This window comes from Anabrus simplex, chromosome 10 (genome assembly GCF_040414725.1).
Source record: "Anabrus simplex isolate iqAnaSimp1 chromosome 10, ASM4041472v1, whole genome shotgun sequence".
Lineage (NCBI taxonomy): Eukaryota > Metazoa > Arthropoda > Insecta > Orthoptera > Tettigoniidae > Anabrus > Anabrus simplex.
Window position 1 is genome coordinate 129,974,945 of NC_090274.1, and position 23,095 is coordinate 129,998,039.

The 23,095-nt window shown below is 39.9% G+C and overlaps 1 protein-coding gene across 4 annotated transcripts in view; it reads right to left on the minus strand.

The window, feature by feature from the left end:
- Hip1 (Huntingtin interacting protein 1) overlaps window positions 1-23,095 on the minus strand; it is a 604,867-nt gene that overhangs the window by 75,013 nt on the left and 506,759 nt on the right. For all 4 annotated transcript variants that reach the window (XM_067154583.2, XM_067154580.2, XM_067154584.2 and 1 more), the window contains one exon: window positions 15,598-15,750. In XM_067154583.2, the coding sequence (XP_067010684.2) occupies window positions 15,598-15,750 (153 nt within the window). The remainder of the gene's footprint in view (window positions 1-15,597; window positions 15,751-23,095) is intronic.

Here is a 23,095-nt window from a genome sequence, read left to right on the forward strand (position 1 = left end):
TGATCCCAAGGTTTATTTCTTATATTTTCAAGGGTCGACCCAACTTATTTTATCTTTTCTTTTAATGTGATGATAATTTTCTTCTTTTCTTTTAATCATCGAATTGTAAGTTCGAAAGTTATTACTGTCCTTTGAGAATTGAAGTCCAGATCCATTAAAGTTGGTTTAAATTTTTAATCTGTCTTTCCTTTATAGTTAGTATATTCTCTTGGGTTTTGATTCACATAGCCTCTGGCACCGAGTGTCCGTTTCTCATGCCTTTTCTTCTTTGGACATGTGGTAAGTATTTCATTTCCGTTGTTTTCTTGTAAGGTCCAGTGTTCCAACTACTACCGATTGGGAAGTTTTGGAGACACCAAGGTAGAGTTGGTTGTTGTAACACAGTTTGTGACCCCAGAGGGCCTTACACTATATATTCCTAACATACACCATTTTAAACTTATATCACCACCAGAATGTGCAGCTGGGCACCAGCCACTTGCGAGCACACTACCAGATTTCTTCGGGCCCATCACCCATCGCCCGCGTGTGGTGTTCGAGCCCCCTCCACCTGTGTCTGTCTATGAACCACTCTTCCCTTGCTCTCCTCGACATCCTTCTTCACCAGACGGGTCCATTTTTCTCTGGGTCTGCCCACTGGTTATTTTTCCTATTACTTCTCTTTCATATTCTCTTCTTACAGCCCTGTTTGCACTCCTCCTCACATGGCCAAACCACTCCAGCGTTGCTTTCTGGATCCTCTGTAGTAGGGAGTCTCCTATTGCCACCTCCTGAACTTGGTCTTCTGTAGGATGGTGCGTCGGAACTTAACTTCTGCAGCTTGGAGTTGTCTTGTTTCGTTAAGGTGGTAGTTTCCAAGCTATATGTGAGGACGGATGTATAATATGTGTTAACACATGGTCCCCAACTAAAGGGCAGGAGTCTATAAGCAAATGGTGCAAAGTTTCTTTGAGGCATCATCTCCGTAAAACTGTTTACATCGCACAGACACCGATACGTCTCATGGCGATGATGGGTGAGGGAAGGGCTAAGAGAGTGAACAAAGCGTCCACGGCCTTAATTAAGGTACAGCCCCAGCATTTGCCTGGTGTGAAAGTGGGAAACTGAAAACTATCTTCAGGGCTGCCAACAGTGGAGTCTGAACCCACTATCTCCCAAATCAGAGTCTTGGATAGGAAGTACAACATGAAAAATAAGTCCAAAACAAAATTAATGGAGTGCAGTCGAACGAAGTTAGATGATGCAGGTAATATTAGATTAGGAAATGAAGTCTTAAAGGAAGTAGATGAATATTGCTACTTGGCTAACGATGGCAGAAGTAAGGACTAGCACAAGCAAGGAAGGCCTTTCACTTCGAACACTGATGTAGGAATTAGATGTTTCTGAGGACTTTCACCTGGAGCGTGGCATTGTATTGACGGTAACTAGCTCAGAAAGAAAGAGAATAGCATCTTTTGAAATGTGGTCTTACAGAAGAATGCTGAAGGTGAGATGGGTAGATCGAATCACTAATGAAGAGATACTGAATCAAATTGGCGAGAGGAGATCGATTTGGCTAAATTTGACAAGAAGAACAGATAGAATGATGGGACACATCTTGAGACACCCAGGTCTTGTCAGTTGGTTTTTGAGGGAAATGGAGGTGGTAAGAATGATAGGGGGTAGACCAAGATACGAATATGACAAACAGATTAGAGCAGACAAAGGATGTAGTTATGTAGAAATTAAAATGTTAGCACAGGATAGGTAGGCATGGAGAGCTGTATCAAACCAGTCTATAGACTGATGACTCAAACAACAACATCATCCGAATGCAAGCTGATAGACAAGAAAAATGTTCCACCGATCAATACATTTATTGTGAATGAATTATTGCACTACTACCGGTTTCGACCTATCTTGGCCATCATCAGCTAGCACACAAATTTACAGTCATAGGACAAAATTACAAAGATGTTACGCAAGACCATCCGGATGTCTAATGAAAAATGGAAGTAAAATATATTGCAGTATGTTGCGTTAAAAATATCTCTGATTAAAAGTGGTGATGGTTAGAATAAACTAAAACCTATTGATTGAGCATGGACATGAGTACATAAACACATTAAAATATATATGCCACATCATAAGACACTAAAAATTATATAGCACATTAAACACATTAACCCTACACTGCATGGTGGGACGATTCCGGCACATAATACATATTTCACCGTAACTATAGTTACGCAAGATAAAGTGAACCTTTATGAGTGATGGGACGAAAGATTGTAACATCTGTGTATGTAAGCGAGCATTTTTTATATTTCATAAGGTTGGCAGCACAAGTGGAAGCAAATATTTGAAAGTCCTCCAGAGCGGGAGGGAGTTCATTATTCGCGCTAAAAATCACACGCAATAATAGCACGTAATTGTATTCTTGTGCAAATAAGAAAAATCATACTGTTACTGGTAAGTCTTCTGCTCATACTCAAATACACTAAAAAGCATTTTGATATTTGGTGTAGATTTATTTTAGAAAAATAAATATGTGACTAATTCGTCCCATTATGCAGTCTGTTCATGTGGTGGTATGATAACCTCAAACATGGAATGGCATATGCTGCTTACCTACTTTATTGCATTTTATGTGCGTAAATGTCAACAAATATATTAATTCCGTTTTGAATAATATTTTAGGTGAGAAACGTGATAGAAAATGTCATTCTTGAGAGAGAAGGAGATATTGCAGGCACTTGCATTGTCGGATGAAAGTGAAGACGAGAGTGAGCCTGGAGACTCAGATGATGAAACATTTACATTGCCGACGTTCTACTTGGATAAACCTGATGACCAGGGGGAATCAGCAACTACAGCACCGGATTCTCATCCTACTGAACAAGACCTCCAGAAGCCAAGTACTAGTACTGTGAATATGTTGATCGCATCCATGGTAACAGCAGCAGGACAAAAACCAAACAATACTTCTCAACCCATGAAATATAAAAATGTGCAGTGGAAAAAAGGTTCATTGTCAGTTTCTGCTGATGAAATCTCGTTTTTAGGTTCAGAGAAGCTTCCAGATAACATTTTGGCGTTATCTTCTCCACTACAATTTTTTAAATACTTTTTCAGTGATAATTTGCTTGAAAAAATTTGTGAAGAAAGTTGCCGGTATAGTGTACAGAAGACACCAGAAAAACCAATTATATTATCCCCAAATGAACTGCAGAAATTTATTGGAGTTTCTGTTTTGATGTCAATTGTGCACTTACCTAATGTAAGAAGTTACTGGAAGGAGACCATAGGTAGCAGTATTGTAAAAGAAACTATGCCAGTAAATGTGTTTGAGACAATCCGACGGTACTTACACTTCAATGATTCATTGTTAGCTGTACCAGCAGGCGAGCCAGGGCATGACCGACTATATAAACTTCGTCCAGTTATCGATTCCCTCAATGAAAAATTTAGGAGCATACCTCTTGAAGAATCATTGTCTGTGGATGAACAGCTTTGTCCAACTAAAGGTCGTTCATATCTCAAACAATTCCTGCCGATGAAGCCGCGAAAGTGGGGTTATAAACTATTTGTGCTTAGTGGAGTGTCAGGATTTGCGTATAACGTGGAAATATATACAGGACAAGAGAATCGTGAGGACTGTAGGCCAGCTGGGGAACCAGATCTTGGGGCAAGTGCTAATGTTGTAGTACGTTTGTGCCGAATTGTTCCTTGTGATGTTCACCATAAGATTTACTTTGACAATTATTACACCACATTACCCCTTATGGTTTTTATGAAAAACCGAGGTATTTACTGTCTTGGAACCCTACGAAGGAACCGCGTACCTATACTGAAATTGCAGAGTGAAAGTGATATGAAGAAAAATCCCAGGGGTACATGTGAAGAGTGTGTTGCTAAAGTTGATTCTGTTGATGTGTCTGCAGTAGCATGGAAGGACAACAAAGTTGTAACACTGATGTCCACATTTGTAGGCTCAGAACCAACCAAAAAAGTCAAAAGATTTGATAGGAAAGAAAGAAAAACAATCGAGGTAGACTGCCCAAAAATTGTCATTGTGTACAATCTACATATGGGAGGAGTCGACCTATTGGACTCAATCATGGCACGTTACAGAATCATAATGAGAACTAAGAAATGGTACATCAAACTCTTCTACCATTTCCTAGATGTCACAATTGTGAATGCCTGGATTTTGCATCGACGAGTTGCTGCCCAGCTGGGTATCCAAAATACCATGACACTGGCTGCATTCCGGGAAGATTTAGCCCTTTCACTCTGTCAAGTGGGGTTGTCAATCACCCCAAAACGAGGACGGCCAAGTTTTGAAGTAGAAGGAGACCTCGTAAAGAAGAGGAAGAAGTCCTCAGCAGCAGTTTACCCTCCACAACCAGTCCGTCAAGATCGCTTGGAACACTGGCCAAGTGACAAAGACACTAGACAACGGTGCAAATTTCCCTCATGCAAGGGAAAAACCCTTATATTTTGCGAAAAGTGTGATGTAGCATTGTGCATTACAAACAAAAAGAACTGTTTCAAGGACTTTCACCTCAAGTGAGCAACCTGAAAATGGGAAGTGCACCTTCAAAGCAAATATGTCGTCAGTGCATGGTGGGACTAATTAGGCACATGTTAGTTTTCATGCAATAAATCTCCCAAAATCATTTTAAGAATTTTTTAACTATTTTTCCCTTACTCTGTATTAGATTAAACATGTCTAGAATTAAAATAAAGAGAAAATAAAAAATCATGCAGTGTAGGGTTAAAACATGGTATATTTTAAAAACGTCTATTAAAATTTGAGTTCATGTTGCGTTGCATTCATTCTTCAATCCTCTTGTAGTTCTTGTGTTGATTAAGTTGAATATCGAGAATGTTCTATGGCTGATATACTTTATATTGGTATGTTATAAGAACTCTTGTCATTAAAATTTGAAAATTGAGTACTGTGCAATTCAACTGTTGATGTAGTCGGGTAAGATTTATATATACAGCAAGATAGGGTTTATTTTAGAGCAGTTGGTGGTGACACTTCTCTCGTCTATGCACGTTTACAGATAACAACCATATAACTAAAATGAGTAATTCCGGCTTGTAGAAGCCAGTTAATATCTGCCCGCAGGACACACCAGACCCACTTCTCCTGTAACGGCACAATGATAGTTTATTGTGTGTTTTTCGCTGGATATTCAAGTATTTTGCGGCGTATTTGCTGTAGAAGTACACTTCGGCATGCTGACAGTCGCTTGTTTACTACGTAATTAATACAATTACGTTATGTTAGGAAATATTGTAATTTGAACTGACTGAGAGAATGTTGTACCTCTTCCAAATAGTACTCAATTTATATCTGCTACACATGTATAATGCCTTTGCTGGCAGGACCTAGTGTTTACAGTGCACTATGTCTTCTGGTATAGGCTAGAGCAATTTTGTTACTTTCATAGATCTGTCTCTGTCTTATCCTTGGCTTTGACAATATGAAAGAGACTGAGGTATGAGCAATGCTAGTAATATCATTCCTTGTGCAGCCAGTCCCTGCTATGAATGGTGTGAAAAGGTTGCTCATAGGCTCGGCTGGTGTATGCATTTCAGTGGACTTGGCAGACTGATATGTAATAGCAACTTGGCTCGGTGAGGAAAGCAACGGGAAACTACCTCACTCCTCATTTCCCTAGTAAGCCTCTTCAGTGATGCCTAGGCCATTATGACAGCTGATGTCAGAGCTGTTGAGGATCCCACTAGCGGAATCGCTGACGGACTGAACATACATACGTACGTACATACATACATACACATGTATGCTTTGATAGTGTAAAAATATTATGTTTTGTATTATTTACATTTACGAATTCGTATTTGTGTTAATTGTAGTAGTACAAGCATGACTCCCTTGTTTGTTTATATTTTACTAACATGTAGAAGACCGAGCTCGATAGCTGCAGTCGCTTAAGTGCGGACAGTATCCAGTATTCGGGAGATAGTAGGTTCGAACCCCACTGTCGACAGCCCTGAAAATGGTTTTCCGTGGTTTCCCATTTTCACACCAGGCAAATGCTGGGGCTGTACCTTAATTAAGGCCATTGCCGCTTCCTTCCCACTCCTAGCCCTTTCCTGTCCCATCGTCGCCGTAAGACCTATCTGTGTCGGTGCGCCGTAAAACAACTAACAAAAAAAAAACATGCAGAAGTAACATGTGGATTCAATTCAGCGAGTGATATATCTAAATTAGTGATTTTTCATTGATGTATTTCATCTTAATTCCTTTGTAAATGGGAGGGGTATTGCAATAACACAGCACAGAACACCCATGAAACTACAATAAGGAGGCCTGGCGTCACTGAACTAAGCACAAACAAAGCAAGCGGGCTCCTCGTGGTCTACTGCACCGTGCACTCGCTGCGATCTTACTACGCCAGTCATCTTCTATTCGGCTTATTGCTACCCAGGCTACCAGCCATCCAAGTATAGAGATCAGTGCACTGTCCACAAGATCCGGACGTTTCTCCCGAACGCCACGTCGTAACTGCCGCACCAGGAAGTCCCTGTAGTACTGTGTGGTCACTGTTCTGCCATGTGGAACAAAGTGGCAAACAATGACACCTCTGACGTCATACGTGACGATTACCATCAATTTGACTGGGGACGGATTCTGACGGACCTTCTGCCTCCTTGGTAATCCAGCATGTAGCCACTCCGCGGACTGACGTTTCAGTTCTGGTTCGTGTGCCTTGGCCCAAAATTCATCGATGGCGATTATTCGTGACAAGAATTGATCGCCGTCCTGTTGCTAGCGTGCAAGGTGGCTGGAGCATATTGCATAGCGCACCCACCTTTGAACTTCCATCAGTGCACGAGGTACCCACTGCGATGCGATTTTGCGCAGTTGCAGCTCATTACGCAATATCCTGCGGACGGTGCGTTTCTCGATGCCACTTGCCCTCTCTAACTCCAGTAGCGACCATTGTCTGTCCTCATCCAGGAGCTGCTCGATGTCAGCACATGCCACGTCGGTCCGCACACTGACAGGTCGTCCCAAACTTTGCTCATCACTGGTTCACACACGTCGTAGCTGAAACTTTCCTACCCACCGTGCTACTGTATGGTATGGTAGGACATTATTCCCAAGGGCTTCCACTAATTCACTGTGACATTCCATCGCATTTCTCCCTCAGAGAACGGCTATTTTGATGTTAGCGCCCTGTTCAACACTGGTTACTTCCATCTTGCACAACACTCACCAACTGACTGATGTCCCAGCACTCGCTGCACTACTACCAAGTATCACAGAGCCATCTGTTGTTCTGCATACACACTATGCCTGCAGAACTTCCACACGACACATACGTTTGTGATCCGTTCACAAAGCCACAAGAAAAAAAAATAGTTGCCATGACTTTTGCCCCAATCCTCATAGAAAACTTACGGAAGAATAAGAATAATATTAGATGGATCACAGAACTTAAAGACGACATGAGAGAGTTGCATATTACAATAGAACATTTAAAATACAAAACAAATACACTCAAGATATTGAAAGATAAACACACTAGACTACAGACAAAAAACAACAAGTAGAGAACAGGAAGAGTGATTCCAGGAGCAGAAAGAAAATTATGTTCAGAAAGGATGAAACAGTATTGGGCTGAGAAGAAAATCCTCCATAAACCTGACTAAGTAGTCCTATGTTGGGTAAAAAATTAAAATAAATAAATAAATAAATAAATAAATAAATAAATAAATAAATAAATAAATAAATAAATAAATAAATAAATAAATAAATAAATAAATAAATAAATAAATAAATAAATAAATAAATAAATAAATCAATAAATAAATAAATGAAGTACTGGGAAGACCGCAAAGCCCGAACAATCCCTTCAAAGGGACCTGAACGACGGACTGACTAAAGTGATCCTATATGGTCATAAAAGAAGAAGAAGAAGAAATAAATAAAGACAAAACAAAAACTTCAAGTATACAATGAAAATTACTGTTCCCAGCAGAAATTAGATTTCACTGTATTTTAAAGGTGTCAACTCAAAGCGGAGGTGGGACAGGTTTTTCTCCGGGTACTCCAGTTTTCCCTGTCATATTTCATTCCAGCAACACTCTCGAATATCATTTCATTTCATCTGCCACTCATTAATCATCGTCCCAGACGAGTGTGACAGGCTTCGGCAGCCGGCATGATTCCTATCCTCGCCGCTAGATGGGGTCTTCATTCCATTCCTGATCCGGTCATTGACTGGAACAAGCTGTGGATTTTCAACTCTCAACTGATGTGACATTCACAACCCACCTCTCTTTTCTCCAGGAATCCAGATTTACCTTCTGCTACAGGAGTCATCCTAATACACTGTATTCAGGGCACAAAACTGCAGCTCAAGAACCGACATAAACCGTATTTAAGTTTTAGCGTAAAGTCACACGGTAAAATTATCCTTTTCTATTGCTTAACCGTATAAGGCAAGTTTTCGAACAAGAGCCATGGATAAGGTGAGTTATGGAACAATAGCATAACTTTGGTTACAGATTTCTATGGGAACTAGGCAAGATTTGATGCCTATTTTCGTGATACAATTACCACAAACCTAACCAAGAAGGCAATACTACCTCCAACTCATTTTTTTTTAAATGTTGGAAACTTGAAAAATGGCGGACGACACGGAAGCTCGTGTAGAAGATGCTATAAAGTACCTAACAGATTTAGCAGAAACAGGAGGTTATATGAAGAAAGAAAAGGAGGAAATCCTAAAAGCGGCGAGTGTACTGAAAAATTACTTCACTGTTCAGAAAAAGGCCCAAAAATCTAAAAATAATGATGAAAATATGCCATCAATGGAGGTTAAGGGAATACAAACGGACTATACAAACAGAGTATACAAGAGAAGAACGACAGCTATGCAGCAGGACAAGTGGCACCATCTAGCGACTGAGAACAAGAATTAACAAGAGGCACCCAGCACACGTTGTCATCTACCGGAGAAACGGCAAACGACCTGAACCCTGAGCTACATCGAACACTAGAATACAAAATTACCGAAAAAATCAACAATCAAATGAGAACAATGATAGAAGAGGTCACACACAATATGGCAGCTACAAAGCAGCAGAACCCTGTACCACCGGAATTTGTAAGAATAAATAAGAACGACATCATACGAGAGAGAATCAACCACCTCACGGAGGAGAGTAGTGGAAGGGGAAACCACTCCACCTGGGAGCAAGAACAAGTATCGCATCAACACCAGGAACATGATCAGACAACGGATGAAGAAGAAGAAGAGGAAAAATTGAAAAACGTAACCTACAATAGGCACAGACGCCCGGCAAGACAGCAACCAACCATGAAAGGTACAGGATCGGAGGGCGATGACATTCAAGCAAAAGGAGGGCCTAGTTTTTCGTGGGAAGACTAAAACAGGAGACTATGAAAGATGCCGTAAAAAGATTCCTAGCCAAAAAGGGAATCACAGAGAACGTTACTTGCGAAGAGACAGAAACAAGATACAGCACCAAAGCTTTCAAGGTAGGAATACCTTTCAACTCCCTTGAAAGTGCAAACAAGACGGAATTCTGGCCAACGGGAGTAACAGTTAGACGTTACCGCTTTATTCGGTCTTTTCGAAGCGACACAGGGACAACACTTGAATAAAACGATTCAGAAGCTCTAGAAATTTACAAGACTTGGAGAAATCGATAGGAGGAGAAGTATGAAAATTATGTTATGGAATGTAGAAGGATTAAAAAGCAAAGCATGCATAGCTCCACCAGACTTTCTAGAAGGATATGACGCAGCTATATTCATGGAAACCTTTCTTACAGACCATTGGCAACACCCGGAATACTATACCATACACCTGCTAGCGAAACAAGGAGAAAGAGGAAGACCCCAAGAAGGAATAACAGTCCTCCTTAAACCGTGGATAACACCAATTGTACCGACATCTGAGCAGAACCAAATAGAGACAAAATACATCACAATATTAGCAACCTACTTTCAGCCAAATGCAACGGCTATAAACATAACAGACAAAGTGGGCCACAAATAACACAGAGCAAGAAAGACATCCCTTTAATTATTGCAGGGGATTTAAATTGTTGGTTGGACATACCAAATCACAAAACAAAATTAGTAATAGATTCACTGCAAGAAGGTTTCATCCTGCTAAATGACACAAATATCCCTACATATATTTTCCACAACGGCAAAAGCACTATAGACATCGCCTTCATAAGAGGAGAAATAAAAGGGGATATCAACCCACTTTGGAACGCGAACCACATACCAACAAGAAAACACTTTCAATGAGCATCAATATACAAAGTGAATGGAAGGCAAAGAACAAACAAGAAGGAAGAACACTCTCAAGGAGATTGGATGTCAGGAAAGTGGAACAACAAATCAAAACACTAATTGAAAACTCAAATATAGAGGAAGCAGTGCATGAACTGGAGAAACTCTTAACACAAGCAGCCAGCCCCAGGAAAGTGCGAAAAGCAAAAGCATGGTTCGATCAAGAGTGCTTCCTACTAAGGAAAGAGGTGCTTCAAGCTCTACACTGACTAAAATCGGACATCGAAAATCATGCACTTCTTCAGACATACACCGAGAAAATAAGACGATACAAAACACTAACACGGGAGAAGAAAAACAGCATACAGGGAAGAAGAAGCAAGAATAATAATTGAGGAAGCCAGGAGAGACCCATTCATAGCAATCCGTCCTCGAAAGCAGGCTCAGACCCACTATATCAGCATGGAAGAACGGACGAGACATTTCAAAGACACCCTCAACAAAGAAGGAAGAGAAGGAACACCGGAAACCAACCAAGAGCATACAATGCATGAGACAGCAGCATGGTCTCCACTTACTACAACTGAGGTTCAAAACATTATTGAATCCACAAAAAGGAAAAAAGCTGCAGGACCGGATATGATATATAATGAATTCCTTAAGGACACGGTTCATCTACTAGCACCAATTTGGATGAAACTTTATAATAAATGCACAGAAACAGCCAAAATTCCAGATCAGTGCAGACAATCCATAGTAAAGGTAATGTTCAAAGGAAAACAAGATCGAAGGACACACATAAATACAGAGGAATAGCATTGGAAAACAATCCTTTTTAGGTATTCACAAAACTAATCACAGAAAGAATAAGGGACACAGTAGAAGAGCACCGCCCAGAATGTCAATTCGGGTTTAGGAGAGGAAGATCCACTGTCGCAACGGTGGAACTACTGTTGAACAACATATGGGAAGCAAAAATACTATACAATCTTTATAGACTTCACAAAAGCCTTTGATCTCCTGGACCGAGCATTAGTACAAAAGAAGCTTGAGGAAACTCCATAAATAAATAAGGATCTCTGACAGCCCAGATCTTTCAGAACCAATAATTCAAACAAACGGTGTACTCCAAGCCCTCTGCTGTTCATCCTGGCAGCGAAGGACAAAATGAAGGTGTAGCTCAGAACACTATTGACAATGTGGGAAGACGGTGTTCAGATCAGGAGGGCAAATACCAAAATCGACAAGAATCACCTTGGAAGGAAAAATAATATCTATCACCAAAGAATACAAATATCTATGGATAACACTTCAGCCGTCTGCAAAATGCTTCACTAAGCACACAATAGAGAAACGACACAAGCCATTAGTATAATATAACTATTCATAATAGTTTATTTAAATCCGCCTTGATCAATACACTCATTAAATGAAAGAAACATTATTTATTAAACCATACATGTTTCGGGAAATCTCAACCATTCCCTTCATCAGTGGTTAGAACAAAGAATAACACAATATGACACAATCTTTTGTTTTACAATTTGAAGGAGTATTGTGTCCCAATACATCATATCAAAGAGTAAAGAGAACTTAGGAAATATTATAAAAATGATCAATACATACAATTTTGGTTGAACTGAATGAGAATACTAGGCCTATATAAATTTAGGATCTTCAAGTTTTTCTTCTTTTCTTCTTCTTTTTGTTCCTTAAATGATTATATGCTAGCCTAAACAGTGGGTTATCTTCTGTACTTTTCTCATTTAAACTTGATTCAGAATTACATTTTTGTGTAAGATAAATTTCTAAATTTTCCAAAACATTCATCAGTTTTCCCTTTTTGGTCGAATGTAATAATTTCATGTCATTGGAAATGTCTGTAAATTTATGATTCATTTCAACCATATGTTCTCCCATTGCCGAAAATCATAAATTTACAGACATTTCCAATGACATGAAATTATTACATTCGACCAAAAAGGGAAAACTGATGAATGTTTTGGAAAATTTAGAAATTTACCTTATACAAAAATGTAATTCTGAATCAAGTTTAAATGAGAAAAGTACAGAAGATAACCCACTGTTTAGGCTAGCATATAATCATTTAAGGAACAAAAAGAAGAAGAAAAGAAGAAAAACTTGAAGATCCTAAATTTATATAGGCCTAGTATTCTCATTCAGTTCAACCAAAATTGTATGTATTGATCATTTTTATAATATTTCCTAAGTTCTCTTTACTCTTTGATATGTATTGGGACACAATACTCCTTCAAATTGTAAAACAAAAGATTGTGTCATATTGTGTTATTCTTTGATCTAACCACTGATGAAGGGAATGGTTGAGATTTCCCGAAACATGTATGGTTTAATAAATAATGTTTCTTTCATTTAATGAGTGTATTGATCAAGGCGGATTTAAATAAACTATTATGAATAGTTATATTATACATTCAGACCAGTCAATATGGACCAAACACAATATTAACCTATCATGGTTAACTTTATTAACAACAAGCCATTAGAGCGATAAACGAAATAAGCTTCATCAGAACAGTAAATCTTGACACAGCAATGGCGCTTTTCAAATCGAAAATCACTCCAATACTTACACATAGGATTGAAATTATATGAACACACCTGAATGAAAAGAACTTAGCAACACTGGAAAGAGTCAAAAGAGCAATTGGAGTGGCAAAAGCAACAAGATCCAGATTAGTCTACCTTCTCGTGCGGAAAACTTTCCTCAGAGGATTTGAGGACAATGTACCCCCTACCTAACACAACGGCATCGGAGAACCTACTAAGAACACTAAATAGGAAAAGAGAAGAAGTTCCCATGGAATTCTATGGAACTGGGGCCATGATCGATCGTACACGGACAGCAGCAAATTTCGAGACGAGGCACGTGTTTACAAGACTTGCAGTACAAGGATTCCACCATGCCATTTGCGAAAACCCAACGTACCACGAACCGTCAAACTCATGCAAGTGTACATTATGTGGACAGTTATGTGAACGATATCACTTAGAACTCTGCAACAAGAGGACTAGATCAATGCGTCCAATGGTGCAAGTGTTAAATTGTTATAACACCTTTCACTAATGTATGGCTATTTTGCTGCAATAAATGTTTTATTTAAATATTGGACGAGATGAGTTTTGGAATGGACCACCCAATAACTGAAAATTTTCCTTGTCTCCTCTTTCCATTACAAAAATTCTCTCTTATATTCTGTGTCATCACCATCATCATTGTACAGTTCCAGTTTTGTTAATGAACCTCCTCCACTTCTTCCTGTCCATATACAACTTGTCATGGAGAACATCATCCACTGCCCATCCGTTGGCAACTAGATCAACCTTGATCATGTCCATCCATCTGGTTTTAGGTCTTCCTGCAGGTCTTTTCCCCTCCACCTGTCTTTCCAAACTTATTCTGGCTGTTCTTGTAGGCTCCATCCTCATCACATGCCTGTACCACCGTAGTCTGGATGTGCCGATTCAGTCTAATAGGGATGTCTTTATTCCGGCTTCTTTCCTCACCTCCTCATTTCTTAACTTGACGATCTTGGTCTTCTGGATGGTGGATCTAAGAAATTTCATCTCTGATGCTTGCAGTCTTGATGAATCTCTTTTTGTGAGGGTGCACGCTTCAATACCATAGGTCAATATTGGTATGAAATAGCTGTTAAACAACATCAGTTTGGCCGCTTTTGGAATCGTGTCATCCCATAAAAGTGTTCTTACTTGTTGGTAGAATTCTGATCCCATTTGCACTCTGTAATTTCCTTTCTGACCAAATTATCACAGGAGATTACACTTCCAAGGTAAGGAAAACTATCCACACACTCTAGCTGGTGGTCTCCTAGTTTTACACTTGATGGACGCCCTTCTCTGTTGACTGCCATCACCACCGTCTTGGTCTCGCTGATGTTGAGGTTATATTCCTGGAACTGGGATTTCCATTCGTTGAGTCTGGTATGTACTTCCTCTTCTGTTTCACCCCAAATCATGGTATCATCAGCAAAGGCCACTGCATTCAGTTCACGGAACTTTTCCTTGACGTTCTGCATTATATTGTCCATAGCAGTGATGAACAGTAGTGGGGAAAGTGCACTTCCTTGCTGAACTCCACTTTTGGTATGAAACCATGACGATCGACCTTCCCCAATTTGTACACAGGTAGTACAGTCTTTGTTCAACATCTGAATTTTCGTTACCAGTCCTTCAGGCACATTTCCTTTCCTCAGGCACTCCCAGATCTTATCTCTTATAACACTATCATAGGCCTTTTCTATATCCAGGAATACAATGACCAGGTTCTTGCCTTTCTCCCATCAACATGCGGGTGCTAAAAATTAGATCTGTTGTTGATCTGTTACTTCTGAATCCATATTGCTCCTCCTCTAACTGTAGTTCAGTGACAGTTCTATGATCTCTGTACTACACCCAGAGGAATGGGTTGCCTCCTCCGTCAACTCCACCGTACCAAATCATATTCTTCGCTTTTGCTGGCATTGAGGTCTTCACTTGTTATCCTGTTACATACCGGGTCAGTGTGCTCTGGGACTCCCTATATTCTGTGTATACTGCTAAACTCGTGTTTATCTCTCTCCAACAGTACACATTTACCATGTGCGGAGAAATGTACCGGTGAAGGCTTAAGGGCTATTACTTACACAGCGACAATGACTCAGAGATAAGAGTAGAGTACAGGCAGGAGTTTGGTACAGAACATTGAGTGAGAAATAAGACATACAAAAAGAGCTAAAAGTGCAAAAAACTAAATGACAAACTGGAACAGAAGAGACGGATGGTTTGGACATGTCAAGCAGATGAAAGAAGAAAGACTCCAAGACAGATGACAGGGAAGAGAGGACGAGGAAGACCAAGATTATGATGGATGGATTCTGTGAAGAACAGCATAGGACAATGGAACCTGGACTTGGTGATGAATGAGGAATGGTGGAGAGACAGGACGAAGTGGAGAGGAGCAATATCTGCCCCCACCTGGTGTCAGCTGAAAAAGGAGAAATGATGATAATTATGATAGTAAATATTTGGTAAATAAGAAGTACATACAAAGAGAATATGAATTCACAAGAATCATGGCTGACAAGCCTCAAGATTTTCATGTGGCAACATTTGACAATCTCAAAGAATTAGAAAGTTCACTGCATTTTACACATTGGGAGATCAAAAGTGAAAGTTTATTTATACAACATATATGTCGCATGTTTGCCTTACAAAACAAATTTCACTTAAAGAAAGCCACGACTGTTTGCGCAGTACTTTACCTTGCCCTGTGCGACGATCTCCGCCTGCAGTAGTCTCGACTTCTGCACCAGCAGCCTAATGGCTTTCATCAGGTTCGTACAAGAGTCTAGGATCTTCTCGTTCACTTCCAACTTGATGCCCGAGTCTGCTTGCCGTGACTTGTTCAGCATATCCTGAAAACAAGAATTCTCTGTGTAACAACCAAGATGACATTCTCAGCTCTGAATTCAGCATTTCAGTTGGTCTGTACTATTCCAGCCTTTGGCCCAGCTACACTTCTACCGAGTGCTCGATTTCTAGAAATAGAGGTGCCGGAACTGTGATCTTTAAAATTACTGGCCTGAAAAAAAATACAAAAACGTGAATATTTAATTCCAAAACTTATTTTTTGCAAAACAAGTACAAAAATGTCCGGCTCCATGGCTAAATGGTTAGCGTGCTGGCCTTTGGTCAAAGGGGTCCCAGGTTCGATTCCTGGCAGGGTCGGGGATTTTAACCATCCTTGGCACGGGGGCTGGGTGTATGTGTTGTCTTCATCATCATTTCATCCTCATCACGACGCGCAGGTCGCCTACGAACGTCAAATCAAAAGCCTGCACCTGGCAAGCCGAACATATCCTCGAACACTCCCGGCACTAAAAGTCATACGACATTTCATTTCAGTACAAAAATGTGTTGTAAAGTAATAGAAGCAGTAAAAAAAAATAGAGCACAGTTTCATGATTAAGTTGTCTGCCCATCCTAAAAGATTTCCAAAACTTCAACATGTTTTCATCAAAGTCCTTGTCTTTTGACCTCTCATTACTCAACAGCTAATGCTGACTACGTCCGGGCATAAGCCAAGAGTAAACATACTCAGCTGGGTTAAAGAGCCGAAGAGGAAGTCTATCGATCTTTACAAACAGGCCAGAAATGTTGCAATATTCAGTGATGATCTCAATGGTGTGATAATTAGGTTCACCTTTGAGGAACTTCTTTCACATTCACTCAACGATATGGCTATCAAATTGATTGACTGTTTCAATGGAGTGAGAATTTCCGGGAACACTTTGGAGTGGAGATACTCTCAGAATTTTGTAATTAGTTGCCTTTTATTAAGTTTGAACTTGGACAAAAGTTTCCTCATTTCGTATTCCCCAAACGTTATAGACACATTTTGTGGGCAGTTTTTTTCATCCATTACTTCGATGGTGTCAACAAGCTCAAAGTCTTTTTCACTGAGCAGTCTTATCTTGAGCCATTGATGAGCAACGATTTTTTTTCCTCAAACAAAGTAGCTTTAACTTGTTAGCATAGCTTAGATCAACATTGCAAAGCTTCACTTAACTCAGAACTCTTGCAATGCATCAGCCAAGTCTAGAATGAAATCAGTTTCAGCAATTTTTTGAGGAGGCCTTCGAACATACTTTTTTCTTTGCTGTTTGGAGGTCGTTTGAAGCTTCTTTGAAGTGATGGACTAGTGCTTCAAAAGACCTCCAAACAGCAGACACAGATCTGAAACTAGACTCAACGCAACATGTGCTCAAAATTCTTGCAATTGTTAAAAGTTCTATCTCTAGTAAACTTGCTAACAATGTCTTTTGAAAAAGTAACAACTCTTAACTGTAATACAGAATACCTTAAAGATAAAAGATACACCTGTTGAGTGCGACAACGTCTTGCCAGATTGCTGGACTCAGTAAAATTATTTCAAGAATAAAATTTACTGTGTCCATCTATTCAATACAATTATATTGTGTAGTTGTTAAATCCTACATGAATTACGAACACTAATTAGGAACATGTTTCGCCCTAGTTTTGGGCATCTCCAATAATCGTAAGGTCAAGTCTTTAAACCTATTAAACATGGTCTTATGCTAAAAGTTGTGCTTTAGGTGATATTTACAATGTGTACAAGGAAGCAACTGAAATTATCTTACAACGACTAGAAATTGTCCAAAGCGTAAATTGGAACTTCTCCTACTGTATGGATGTGTTTCCCCGTGCTGGAGTTCGCCTCAGGGGAGCAGCTGAGGAAGGAGGCCGTGCTCGCTGTTGCAGCAGTGCGCTTCAATTAGATTTTGTGTTCTCCGGGACAGACCTCCAACACAAACAGTGGCCAGCTTACAGAGAGGAAGCCATGGGTGGCACAAACGATTTACGGAGGGTAAAACTGATCTTGAGGATGCTTCATTGCCCGAATTGATGTCATGTTGCAGGAAGACCATCGTTTAATCACTGAACAGATTGCTGGAATGATAAACATCTCCTATGGATCAGCCAAAGACATTATACACAATGTTCTAGTGTTCAGAAAAGATTCACTAAAGTTGGTGCCACGTGTGATGAATGATGAACTGACTTTTTGGACAGGGTTATCACATGTGATGAGTCCTGGTTCCATCATAATGACCCAGAGACATAACAGCAAAGTGCCCAAAGGAAACATCCTTCCAGTGCGAGACCCAAAAAAGCCGAAGTTCAGGCGAGTGCAGGGAAAGTCATGCAACTTGTCTAGTGATAAAGCAACGTACTGTTACTGCTCATTACTATTGTGAAGTGTTAAAGGGGCCAGTGAAAAGAAAACTTGCAGAAAAAAGACCAAACTTTGCTCAAACAAACGGATCCCGCAACAGGACAAATGCACCTGCGCATCGGGCAATCAAGACGAGACACAATAACCGAATTAGGCACTGAGGTGATGCCACATCCACCTTATTCACCGGACCTAGCACCATGCAACTTCCAACTATTGCTCGCAGTGAAAAAGGAACTTGGGGGTCGTCATTTTCAAAGTTATCAAGAAGTAAACAATGCAATTTCAGGTAAATTCAACGGTCTATCCAGTAAGGGCTTCAGGGAGTGTTTTGAACAGTGGACTGAACGCTGTGTCTATCACCTCGTAACATGGTTACACTGTGAAGGAGAATTACATTTACCCTGATGTTTAAGAGAATTCTGAACCCTTGACATGCAATTTGACGAAGGTAACTTAAGGAAGAAGTCACCCATTCACCCCATGACAAGCTTTTGTAACACCCAGCAGGTCCCTCTTTATACCCAACGTCGACCAGTAACAAAAGCAAAGAAAAAGGACATCGAGGATTGATTTTTTTTCATTTTTTTTTTTTTTCATGGTCGCTTCACCGTAACATAGGCTTTGTCTTTCTTTGACCATCGCCTGCATTCATCCTCTTTAGCCACTCCATCACATGACGAAGCCAAGACCACAGGCTTATTATCGAACCATTTTACTAGACTTATCTGACCATTATTTCTCACAAGCTGATCTGATGTTCCTTGCCCAAGACGCTTGATTTCCTAGTCTGTTTTGAAACATGCGTTTGATGGTTTGATGGATGATGCGTTTTTATTTATTTATTTATTTATTTATTGCTACACATTTTTTCAAAAATGTTTCTTGTAACACTCTCACAAGAGATTTCTCGGTTTCACAAGAGCGAGACAACAAAGGAGAATACATATTTATTCGAAATTAAATTGTACGAGATAAGTTTCTCTTCTGAGAGATACGGAATAAAATGATTAACGACTCCTAGTTTTACGGATAAGTGAATGTTTTAGTTTGTTATCAGGAATATTACATGTTTTTTACTATAATTGTATCAAGGCTGAAGATGTCTCATAAGAGAGATGAAACTTGTCGCTCTTTAAATAGAAAAAAGGAATAAAAATTGTATAGTATTGTAAAGGTGCAATTTATTTATTTATTTATTTATTTATTTCGTATGGCGTATACACGGTACAGAGAAACTATATACCGTATTTCACGGCATAATCGTCGCACTTTTTATACCAAAATTTTCGAAAAAAATTGTAGGGTGCGACCATTATACGATGAATATTTAATACCAGTATTTGTATTACTCAAAAAATGTATTTATAACTAAATTGTATTTGATACAAATTTAAGATGCACGTAATACTCGCGTTTATACATCAAAATAATTAAAATAGTCTAAAACAAAATTCATAATTTTTCGCAACAATTCGGCGAACGTTTTTCCAACCTGAAAATAAAAATGAACGTATTAAGTTAATTTGTCATTAATTTGAGTATTAAAGTTAAAATATTACACTTGCAAAAAATTATCGCTTTGTTGTGAAATGCGGACTTACCGGTACGCAATTTATTCCAAATCTTCGGTGTCGCTATCGCAGGTTTCGCTATCTGATGCGCCGTCCTCACCTCTGTTAATACCAGTATCAGATTCTTCGTCTCCCTGCCACACTGCGTCATCTTCGGAACCGTCTAGTGCATATTCTTAGGCATCGTTTTCCCCTTGAAAATGATGTAAGGCGGCAACTTTCTCCCGTCAGCTGTAATGGCTAGCATTGCCTGCATCGCATCTTCTCACTACCGCTAGTTTTCATTAATACACTCCGTGATCCTTTTAGCGCAATAGTGCTGTTGCGAGGCATATCAAAAAAGATTGGAGTCTGATCGGCATTACCGATTTGAGAAAGCAAGTACGAAGTTTCCTTGCGCAAACGTATGACAAATCGGTGAAAATTTACAATCTTGTCCGTGTAATCAGCAGGCAACTTTTGGCTTAGTGTTGTTCTCCTTCGCACTGACAGATTGTGTCGTCGCATGAACCCCTTAATCCACCCACGAGTCGCCTTAAACTGAGTTACCGGTATGTTGTGTTTGCGCGCTACCTCCTGTCCCTTAATTTGTAACATTTCATATGATACACTGCAGCCATTGTTACATATTTCACTGACGTACCTAAACACTTCTTCGTCAATTATAGGAAACTTCCCTGTTTTAGGACCTCTAAACGCGCGTCTAGAAGGGTTTGTGCTTTTTAGCTTGTTTTTTTTACTTTCCGCCAGTCACGCACCAACTTTTCACTCACAGAAAATTTTCTTTCTGCAGCTCTGTTCCCGTGCTGTTCAGCGAAGGCAATTACGCTTAGCTTGAAGCCCGCAGAATAGTTTCTATATTTACCCATAATCGCTTATAAATGCTTCACACGTTAATGTTTTGCGATATAAATGACTTTCCGTAATTGTTCACTATTAAAACAAATTATTTCTGCAAACACCCAAAACACAAATTAAAAACTTAAATTCTCACGCACACATGTCTACAGTAATCACGTAAATCTGAAACAAATAAATGCATCTGTGATCTGTCCATTCCAGAGCAGCCAATACTGTTAGGCAGCAAGGAAGCATGCAACAATTTATCAGTTTAGCTCGTTGGTTGCGACACACTACTGCACATGCGCAAAGCTCGCAAACCGGAGCTCTAGCTAGCGCGGAGTAGATCTACTGTATAGTTGACTGTATTCCGAGACGTCAGTAACCAACATTCATTTTTTTCAATTTCTTTTAAACATACGGTAATTAGGTTAATATTTCTTCCCAGTTATTGATGATTTTACATTACATTACTGACGAGTTTATAAAATAAAACTTTAATAGCATTGGATAATAATTATCTTGACTGCTTGGATAAAAGTTTTCATCCCATGCCCGGACACTTATGACGTAGTAGTAAGATAAGAGTCTAGCGATGACAACTGAGACATCGTAAATAATTCGGCTGAATAATTCCATGGAAATCTACGTTATCGTCTTGGATTTCACTTCGTGCGCAATAACACAGGAGCCGGCCCCATGGTGTAGGGGTAGTGTGCTTGCCTCTTACACGGAGGTCTCGGGTTCAATTCACGGCCGGGTCAGGGAATTTTACCTGTATTTGAGGGCTGGTTCGAGGTCCATTCAACCTACCTAGCCGGTATTTCCTGGCGACGTTGCCGATAAGCGATAACTTACAGCCTTACGTATTTCAAATGGGAACTCATAATATGTAGGTGGTGAATAAATAGTACACTGTCTCGCGACCACGTTGTCAAACTGCCGATAGCCTACCGGTAAGCATAATATGTAGGTGGTGAATAAATAGTACACTGTCTCGCGACCACGTTGTCAAACTGCCGATAGTCTACCGGTAAGCCATGCGTCGTACATATACCGGTATTATTTATTTATACGTTGTGCAACATGTCGCAAACGTGACTGTGTTGCCAAATTGCCCATAAACCATACACGTATTTAAATTGTGCATTCATGTGCAACTTACGTTGCAGTTCCATTTACCTTTTAACCAGATTAGTGAACAAAATTTGGACGTGCGACGATTATGTAATTAAAGGTTTAAAGTCCGATTTTTGTATTGAAAATAAAGGATGCGACGATTACGCGGTGGCGACGATTATGCCGTGAAATACGGTATATAATATACACTTAAAACTATATACACTTAAAGTAGATAGAACAACAATCGGACAAAGAATCAATGGATAGTAATATAACTTATAATTTAATGTCCAGAGAATTTAGCCAATTCACTGCCTCTTCACTTGTCGCATGAAGTTTGTGGTATCCTCCCTGGAAGCTCCGAAGTGGGCACATCATTACAACATGGTGGACAGTCTGAGCCATGTCACCGCAGTCGCAATGAGGGCTGGAAATTTTTCCCCACTTGTGGAGCCAAAAATTGCATATTCCAAGACCGGTCCACACTCTGTTCAATGAAGCCCAGATTCTCCTTGGCAAGTTGAACCCAGCAAGTTTCCTACAAGGGTCAGATATCAACCCGTCAGGGTTTGAAGCAGCCCCCTCTTCCCTGTGTGATCCCTGTTGATCGTTGCTTTACGTCCGTAGGTATAACCTTAAAGTGCCCTACACGTGTCCCCTGGGTGGTGCTAAGTAAGCAACAACATCGGCTGCTGGATCAAAAGAACTTTTCTTGCGGATATCCCAGCAAATAGAGGATACATCACAACCGTGATCATGAGTACAAACGGTTCTTCTCAGAAGCAAACAAAAACAAATGTGCAATTACCCAACCATTAACATGTCACATTCCGCGTCAAATATTAAAGCTCGTATTTCTACCAATATATATGTAAACAAACAGACCTCTTATCTGTGCAGTGTTAAGGTGTTATTAAACATATGCGCCATCCGGGCATCACATCAATTGTTAGTTACAATCTCTGTAGCCATTAAAAGTCGGCATACATTTCCGCGATGTCAAAAGGGAACAGTGAAGATTCAGACCCTCTCACCGGAAGAAACCCCATTTTAGTGGAATAAACAGGTGATTTGCAATTAATAATGATAAGTCTGGAAGCTCTCCTGAACGCTAGTGACAGTGACAGCATTAATAGTGACGACAGCGTGAAAAGTGACTGTAGCCAACTCTGAGTGAGAATTTTAATCACGGATGTGTGTGTCGAGTGTCTACTCCCAATTCTCACATTACGGAAGATGAGGAAGACGTAAGTAACATCTCATTTCCAAATTTCGCACCAAATAACATGGGCATTATTTCAGGGGTCATTTCTTGGAGTTCAGATTCGTACTCAATGAAACAAATAAACTTTATTGGTCGGCCGGGAATGAACGTTCCACTGCCAAGTGACGCGAAATCTACTGATTATTTTAGCTTGCTTGCAGATGACAACTTCATGAAAAACATTGTAAGAGAACGTAACGCAT